Source organism: Embiotoca jacksoni, unplaced genomic scaffold (genome assembly GCF_022577435.1).
Source record: "Embiotoca jacksoni isolate LCO1_2020_lvr unplaced genomic scaffold, fEmbJac1.0.p SCAF_7, whole genome shotgun sequence".
Taxonomy (NCBI): domain Eukaryota; kingdom Metazoa; phylum Chordata; class Actinopteri; family Embiotocidae; genus Embiotoca; species Embiotoca jacksoni.
In genome coordinates, this window is record NW_027185425.1 from 11,735,747 (window position 1) to 11,744,915 (window position 9,169).

The 9,169-nt window shown below is 40.2% G+C and overlaps 1 protein-coding gene across 2 annotated transcripts; it reads left to right on the forward strand.

The window, feature by feature from the left end:
* The first annotated feature begins 2,202 nt into the window (after positions 1-2,202).
* tra2a (transformer 2 alpha homolog) lies at positions 2,203-9,169 on the forward strand. 2 transcript variants are annotated; one of them, XM_069176319.1, is made up of 9 exons: positions 2,203-2,351; positions 3,808-3,941; positions 4,097-4,253; positions 4,884-4,937; positions 6,453-6,641; positions 7,195-7,310; positions 7,572-7,715; positions 7,797-7,867; positions 8,068-9,169. In XM_069176319.1, the coding sequence occupies exons 1-9, from the start codon at positions 2,316-2,318 to the stop codon at positions 8,076-8,078; spliced, it is 912 nt and encodes a 303-aa protein (XP_069032420.1). In that variant the 5' UTR covers positions 2,203-2,315; the 3' UTR covers positions 8,079-9,169. The 2 variants fall into 2 exon arrangements, with proteins under 2 accessions (XP_069032420.1, XP_069032421.1); XM_069176320.1 differs by having other exon boundaries at positions 7,572-7,709.

Consider the following 9,169-nt stretch of genomic DNA (forward strand, 5'->3'; position numbering starts at 1 on the left):
CAAAAGAAAAAATAAAGAAACAGGTGCCGGGGTTTTTTAAATTTCCCAGTCAAATATTGCCGACCGCTAAGTACATTTACTAAGGTAGTGGAGTACAGTTTCAGAGGGTAAATACACTGCTCAAAAAAATAAAGGGAACACTTAAACAACACATCCTAGATCTCAATGAATGAAATATTCCAGTTGAAAATCTTTATTCATTACATAGTGGAATGTGTTGAGAACAAAATAACATAAAAACGATCAATGGAAATCAAAATCATTATCCCATGGAGGTCTGGATTCAGAATCATACTCAAAATAAAAGTGGAAAAATCAGATCACAGGCTGATCCAACTTCTGTGGAAATTCCTCAAGACAAGTCAAAATGAGGCTCAGTAGTGTGTGTGGCCTCCACGTGCCTGTATGAACTCCCTACAACGCCTGGGCATGATCCTGATGAGACGACGGATGTTCTCCTGAGGGATCTCCTCCCAGACCTGGATCAAAGCATCAGTCGACTCCTGGGCAGTCTGTGGTGAGACGTGGCGTCAGTGGATGGAATGAGACACGATGTCCCAGATGTGCTGGATTGGATTCAGGTCTGGGGAACGGGCAGGCCGGTCCATAGCATCAATGCCTTCATCATGCAGGAACTGCTGACACACTCCAGCCACATGAGGCCAAGCATTGTCATGCATCAGAAGGAACCCAGGGCCCACTGCACCAGCATATGGTCTTACAATGGGTCTGAGGATCTCATCCCGGTACCTAGTGGCAGTCAGGGTACCTCTGGCTAGCACATGGAAGGCTGTGCGGTCCTCCAAAGAAATGCCTCCCCAGATCATCGCTGACCCACCGCCAAACCGGTCACGCTGGAGGATGTTGCAGGTAGCAGAACGTTCTCCACGGCGTCTCCAGACTCTGTCACGTCTGCTCAGTGTGAACCTGCTCTCATCCGTGAAGAGCGCAGGGCGCCAATGGAGGAGCTGCCAATCTTGGTGTTCTCTAGCAAATGCCAATCGCCCTGCACGGTGTTGGGCTGTAAGCACAGGCCTCACTTGTGGACGTCGGGCCCTCGTACCACACTCATGGAGTCTGTTTCTGACAGTTTGAGCAGAAACATGCACATTAGTGGCCTGCTGGAGGTCATTTTGTAGGGCTCTGGCAGCGCTCCTCCTGTTCCTCCTTGCACAAAGGAGCAGATAGCGAGGACAGAGAAATAGTCTGTGGTCACCACCTGCAGAACTGTTCCTTTATAGGGGTTGTCTTGCTAATTGCCTCATTTCCACCTGTTGTCTGTTCCATTTTCACAACAGCAGGTGAAATTGATTCACAATCAGTGTTGCTTCCTAACTGGACAGGTTGATTTCCCAGAAGTGTGATTGACTTGGAATTGCATTGTGTTGTTTAAGTGTTCCCTTTATTTTTTGGAGCAGTGTAGAATAGTTACCTCCAATGGTGAAATTGGCTGTTCAGGTCCATAAATCAAGTAAAGGTACTGCTACCACACTCTGAAAATAATCCACTACTTGTAAAATTACTGTATTTAAAACCTTACATCAGTAAAAGTATATGTGCCAGAATGTGCTTAAAGTATCAAAACTCTACAGTACACACTATATACAGTATTTTACTGTTATATGTGATGTGTTTGGATTATTATTGATATTCTGATGCATTACTGTTTTTGCTGCTGTAGGCTAATTATTTAAGGTGATAATTTGAACTACTTCATATTCTCTTTGGAAGTTAAAGCTCCAGCAATGCATCATATTCTATAAGATCATCATGTCTGTAGCGTCACCGTCCTGTGTGAACCACCCATCTCTAAAGTCGTTCTCAGCCTCGTGAGCTAATCTAAGGTCTTTTTTTATTTAAATAGTTTATTTTGCTTAAAAAGTAGGAGAATTTTCTCAACCCTTAAAGGAAAATTTAAGCAGTTTATCAGAAAAAAAAAAATTCAAAGTCAACATATTTTTTTTTTTCAGTCCGAAAAGAAACGGGTTTTTAAAGTTGATTGTGATAAAGTGATCACTACTTTTACTTTAAGTATCTAAACTCTCCTTCCACTGCCTCATCGTGGGGCAAAACCACGTTTCCAGACCGTGCCGTGGTCATGATGCGTTCACGGACGACATGTTTTTTTGTTTTTTGAACGAAGGGGCGTGTCAGACGACACAGGAGATGACGTCAGACTCTGCAGCGCATAAACACACCACCGGCCTCACGCGCCATCTTCTAGCTAATAACCGTTCAGGAAGCGGCATCAGAGCAGTTTATTTCCTCCACAAAAAAAAACCAAAACACCCCGTGTCTATTAGCAATACGGAACAATGAGTGACATTGAGGATGGAAACTTCGAAAGACGGGTACGTAGTCGCGTCAAATGATATTAAATATCTTGGCTTTTCTTCCTGTTGCGTCTTCCGATTAAGAACATTGTTTGAATTCACCTCCAGCTAATTTATCTCGATGCTAACGCTAATTTTTTTTTTTTTTTTTTTATAGCCGAAGGCTGCCTTACGAGCTTTGTTGTGTGAGACGAGTCTTTCCGTCTTGCCTCAAGACAAACACTGTTATCGAAAGTAGTTTTTATTTATTTTATTTTATTTTTATTCTTTTTAACGATTTGCTAGCAAAGACTGCTTCTACCGGACGAGCTCGTCACCCGATCGCTTAAAGCCAAACCTCGGTATCGTTTTCCACTTTATTGCTCCCGAATCTTTTTTTTTTTTTTTTTTGCCAAACAAAATATTTACGAACTATCTGCGACGTTTATATCGAGTCCTTCTTTTTTTTTATTATTTTTATTTTTATTTTATTTATTTTAAGCGGACAGCACCGCTGCAGCCATTATTTAACATTTATGTACTTGGTTTTGGTTTTGTCTGCTGTAGCATTGACCCACATACGATGTCGTTTTCAGCCACTCTTCCTTCTCAGCTTTCATTCTCGAATATAAACAAAAATTAAAACCTTGCTACGACATATTATTTATTCGCAACTATGTGTAACTTTGCTCATTTACATTATTTCTGTAATATTAAAAAAAAAAAAAAAAAATCTATTATAGCATCAATGTAATTGTACTGCATTCAGTGTTCCTATTCATCTCATTTATCTCCCTTTTCCTAAACCTTTAATGATCTTTAATTTTATTGAATGTTCTTTTTTCATTAAGGTTATTGAACGTGAAGGATTTGAAGAGTTTTATCCAAGAATGATGAAGAAAATTTTCAAGATAAAAGAAGGCTAATGAAAACATTTTACAGAGCAGAACGTAGAAGTGGAAAGGGAGGAAATGTGACGGAAGAATGGTGTCAGATAGACGCGCTTGCAGTGTAATGGCTAAAATGAAACAGACCTGGAATCAGAAAATGAGAAAACTGAAAAAAGAAGAATGAAGAAGGATAGAAAACCTGAGAGAAGGGAGTAGCGTGTAAAGAATCTGGAAGAATGAATGTGTCCCTAGGTTAAGTAAATACACTGTTTGTGTCACAATGTCTCTTCTATCATGCTCCCTTTCTGTAATGTAAAAAAATGCATGTCCTTACTTTTCCCATGATGGCCCAGGTGGACCTGGACATAAATATGTCTTGCACAATTGCTATTTATGATTAATAATATGCTACATTGCAAACCAAAGATTAATTTGTTGAAATTATAAGATCACTAACCCTTTCCTCCACAGTACACAAGCTGTGCATTTTAGACAGGTGTACTGTTCTACTACATTTCAATACACTGTGCTTGATTGTGTTTCTGTGTAAAGAAATAAATCATTTTGTCCAAGAGAAAGTTGTTAACTTGCTGCTGTGGTAACAGGGGTCACGCTCCCCGTCTAAATCGGATCGTGGGAGTCCAGCTCGGGTCAAGTCGGAGAGCAGGTCTGGCTCCCCGAGCCCATCCCGGGCCTCCAAACGCTCTGAGTCCAGATCCCGATCTCGCTCTAAATCTAGGTATGTTGTTGGCATTCTTACATTGACACACACATATATATATATATATATATATATATAAGTTAAGTGGTGCTTTAAATCTGCTGTGTTCTGCTATTGTTGTCCAGAACGTTCTCATCTGACTCACCATGCAATTCATCGCTTCTTGTTTTCAGGTCTCGTTCTAGGCGGCACTCGAACCGCCGCTCACACTCTCGGTCCCATTCCCACCGCAGGAAGTCCCGCTCTCGTTCCTACAGCCCTGAGAACCGCCGCAGGAGGAGCCAGAGCACATCCCCTATGTCCAACCGGCGCCGTCACACAGGCAGCAGGGTGAGTGTGATGAGACCTGAGGACGGGTCAAAGTCCAGCGTGCCGTGGAAGGAGAACTGAAGGACCCACACATTTATATTGTGTTACTGCTGACATTTTGAACACATTCAGATTTTTGGGGAGTTTGACTAATTACATCTTATCCTTCAAATAGGGAGGAGATAGGAATATACTGTTTGATCTGTTACTATGGAGATTATATATAGAATTAGTCCAAATATTTGGGGAGAGATTTTTTATATTTTTTTTAAACGGGTCATGCATATAAGTAAAAACATATTCATGTGAATTCACACTTCGTTGGACACATTTTGATGTGAAGCTGCTACATGTTTTTACGACCATCCGAATATCTGTTTTCCTTTCAGTGTGTAATGTTTTTATTTACATTTCCTTCTTCTTTTTATCTCTATATTTAAGTTGAAATCTAATTTAAAATTGTATTGAAGAGAGTATTGTTTAATTAGACAGTTTATCACTTTATGGTCCAGAGATCACTTGTTCATTATTTTAGCATTCGTAAGGACATATTTTATCAGATGAATGTGGTAACTGTTGTGGGAATCCACTCTGGCATGACATTTAATAACCCCTTTGATTAACCTTTACCTCCCTTCATTATATCAACAGAGCCATGACTTCACAAAAGAAGCACACAGTCACGGCGGTGACGCTGATGTTAGGGTACGTGGACCTTCAGACATATTTTGGGAAAGAGTAATGTTTGTGTGTGGATCAAAAGTGCAGCTCCCACTGCAGGGCTGGATAAGAGCAAGAGAAAAGAACTTGATGTTTTTAGACAGAGGGGCTGGTTAGCAACCAAAATGGCATATTAAACAGATTTTTATATCTTCAATGTGTATTTGTAATGTATAAATTTTCATCTGAAAAAATGTCCCCTTGGGGATTAATAAAATAACTCTCTATCTATCTATCTATTGGAATACCTACCAATTTAAAGTACAATGCGAAATTGGCCTTAATCAACATTTCAATACCTAAAAAGTGGTATCAGTATCAAAGTAATGTATGTTCATTTTATTGTAACAAATTGATTTGTTACAACAAATGTGTGCATGTAATCTTAATGTATTTAAATTATATTCTGCTGTACCTGTTAAACTATGACAACAATTAGTCAAATATGTATGGACTATATAGTAAACTAAATATGAGTCCCTCTTAAGTTAGTGCATTTTGAAACTGACTCGTAGAAACCTGCTGATGTTTAGTTTTAACAAAAAAAACAAGAAAAGATGGGATGTAAGTAACACGATACTTTGTATATAGTTACTGTTAGAAAAATTACTCGGAGGCTTGGTTCAAAATCAAACACATCGGACATTTTATTCTTGCAAGAAGGAGCAACTACATAAGAGAGGTGTCCAGCAATGCTCTTTCGTCACTCCTCCGTAGGGCAGATTTTATACAGTTGACAGTCACTCCCATTCCCTTTGTATCTGCTATGGTAATACTGAGTTGGTTGTAGATCACAAGATAAGGACACAGGGGCGTTGTCAATTAGATGCGGAAAGTGAAACAAAAAGGAATCACTTGCAAATAAGACAGACAACGCAAGAGACTTTCTGGAGCCACAATGCAAACAAGAGGAAGAGACACAAAAAAAAATTCCATCAGTTACACTAAATACATTTCATTGGTCCCACGTCTGTTGACATTTTGTTGTAGCACCATGTTTGACTACAGTTTGTGTAAGGTCAATGTTTGTAGACACGGCTGTTTTAAGGTCCGTGCGACAATGCAAAACAGGAGAGATGCTCAGAACAAGCATGAGGCAAATGAAACGGTTTTGTCGTATATACAAGACTCCCTGTGGCATCGTTTTGAAAGCTGTTTAAAGGGTTTTTAAAGCTGTCATAGTTTACCCACCAAGACTTTACTGTGGCACCGTTATATGTGAATATGTAGATTATTAACTTTTTAGTAGCAGTTCAATAACTGCCTCAGTTAAATGCCATTTGTCATAATGTTAGAGCACGTAATCCACTAGTTAAAATGGTATTTTCTCAGTAAGCAGAGGAAAAACTGATCTGAAGCGGCATGTAAATTGCTGCCGTGTACGTGAAGAGCAGCGTTTTGTTTATTTAATGCAATGAATGGATTTAATATGCAAAACATGAGGTGGGTAGATGTCGGCCACACCAGCAACTCTGACCCTTTTATTGTTGACCTTTCCAGGCGAACCCTGATCCGAGCAAGTGTGTGGGGGTGTTTGGCTTGAGCCTGTACACAACAGAGCGTGACCTGAGGGAGGTGTTTTCGCGCTATGGTCCGCTGGCCGGGGTCAATGTGGTGTACGACCAGCGCACAGGTCGCTCCCGTGGCTTCGCCTTTGTTTACTTCGAAAGGCTTGAGGACTCCAAAGAGGTATGGAAAATATTTGCTTTTTTTTTGTTTGTTTGTTTATTGGTCAGACACCCAATGATCTTCAGTCTGGATCCTTGACACAAATTTGTTTTGTTGCAGTTAAGTGCATTCATAGGCTGTTCAGAGTCTTTTAAGTATTCCCTCAGTAACAGCTCGACTAAAAAGTGGCACTGAGTCAAAGAGTAATGACACAAAGGAAAGTGAAGTGTTGAGTCTGTTTATTGCCATGATTAATCCTTTGATACTTTTTTGATTAATTCGCTTGAAATTATATTTTAAACTTTCATTTTACATCCATATTCTTATATTGTATTACACATATTGTCTGTGCTCCCCTCTTCAGGTAGACTACGCAGTCACATTTTTATTGAGGTGCGATTACATAAATTTGCCACTAGATGTCTGCCTTGCCTCAAAATTCCTTTCCGTGCAGTCATGCATCCTCATAGCACAGTTGCAGTGTGCTGGTAGCCCTTTGTGAATAAAACTGTTTTTTACCAGAGAGCTCATAATGGTCCGATAACACCTTTATCTTCTTCCTCGTATTCCTTAGGCAATGGAGCGAGCCAATGGCATGGAGCTGGATGGGAGGCGCATCCGAGTCGACTATTCCATTACCAAACGTGCCCATACCCCCACACCGGGAATCTACATGGGCCGACCAACTCAGTAAGATCAACAATCATTTCGTATCGTGCATGCCCGTGTCCTTAATCTATTGTGTGACATCACATTGAAGTCCTCAAGAAGTTGAAATGTACATCTGAGCTGACAGGAGTAAAACTGCGAGGATGAGAGCTCACTTGTATCATTTTTGTATTTAATTGTTCGTCCTTTGTTAAAGCACATTGATAAATGTAAATGAAATCCGTTTTGACATTGACTTTGTTTCTGAAGAGATAAGACATCTTTTTGTTCATATTCGAACAGTAATTGCGGAGGGGGTGGTGGCGGTGGCGGCGGCGGCGGCGGCGGCGGCGGCGGCGGCAGCAGCAGCAGGCGGGGGAGAGACTCCTACTATGACCGTGGCGGCGACCGCTACGACAGATACGACGAATATGACTACAGGTATAGGTGAGCACTAATTTGTGAGTACAGAGTCGGTGGTACAGGGTGGGAGAGAGCGCATTAAACTTTCTTTTTGTCCCTTTGCAGTCGCAGGCGCTCCCCATCACCTTACTACAGTCGATACAGGTCTCACTCACGGTCTCGCTCCTACAGCCCACGTAAGTGTGAAGAGAAATGCATACAGTAGGAAGCTCGCCCAACTGCATTTACGCTTATCACTTTACAACATTAAGTGAAGCTGCTGTGAGACATAGTCAAACACGTTTATGTACCCTACTCCATGGCGAAAGCTAATCAATCTTATTAGTGCTCTGACTTAAACCTGTACTAATCCAAGTTTTATATTTTCTTTTTGCAGGACGATACTAAGTTGCTTCTTTCAACATTCAGCTTCCCTCCAATAACACTGGGCATCAAAATTTTCTCTCTTTTCTTTTGGTCCCACAAACAAATAAGTGACGCTTCATTAAATTTTTTTACACCAAATTCAAATCTTTTTTTTTAAAAAAAAAAGAGTTTTTCTATCAGGCCTGCTTTTAAAGAGACAGAGTGTATATTACTTACTTATAAATACAGCTGTTTATCGTCTTAAAATATGTGCAAACTTCTAAAATGTACACATGTATGATTAGCGCCTTTATCTGGCCTCAGGAATATCCCTCTTACTGTCCAGCAACTCTCCTTGTTACCACCTTTTCATGTTCATGTAAGTATACTGGAACGACAAAAAAGATTATGGGTGATAAAGAAATTCTGGAAACATATTTGGATTCAGTGTGTAAAAATACTTATAAAAAATGGGTCCTTTTTTTGTGTGCATTTGACAACATCTTTGCAGACCAGTGCAAATGCTGGTGTGTGGTTGATCGAGGGGTTTGAGGGAAACATTTGAATCGGCACGCCTGTATCAACAGAACTCTTTGAGTTTGAGGTCGTTCTTGTTTACATGCAATAGGTGTCTTCATTTTTTTGACATTTTGATGCACACACGTCGAGTGTGAGCGAAGAACTTCGCAACTGTCGCTGTTGCATCCTTCCTTCCCACTTCAGTTTGTGCCGCATGGATCCTCCTTTTTCTGTTCAGTGGTGTTTTTTTCTGGTTTGTTGCTCTGATCACTCTGAACATAGTCCTCGTGATGGGGAAAGGAAGCTGCGTTTTAGTAAAGAAAGGTGACACTCGATTTTACAAACTGTATTAAGCAGCTATAAGAAACACTACAGTAAAGATAACGGTATTTTCACAGTTACTTTGCTCTGAGTTTTCTGGTAAGTAGCAGGTAAATCAGGCTGTAAAATAAAGTGTTACCAGCAATCAGTAGTTGGGGCTCACATTCAGTCGCTGGTTGTTTTTTTTCTGGTGGAAATTCACTGTTTCCAGAGAGTTTTAATATCATGTATTACATTTTTTTTTTTAATTGCCATTTGTTTGTATGGAAATACAAATATCTGAAAACTATAAA

Bases quoted from the DNA above. Each gene is read 5' to 3' on its own strand.
- tra2a (XM_069176319.1), top strand. From the start codon at position 2,316: ATGAGTGACATTGAGGATGGAAACTTCGAAAGACGG. The intron at 7,311-7,571 runs GTAAGATCAACA...ATATTCGAACAG, and splicing joins TACATGGGCCGACCAACTCA to TAATTGCGGAGGGGGTGGTG. The intron at 7,716-7,796 runs GTGAGCACTAAT...GTCCCTTTGCAG, and splicing joins GAATATGACTACAGGTATAG to TCGCAGGCGCTCCCCATCAC.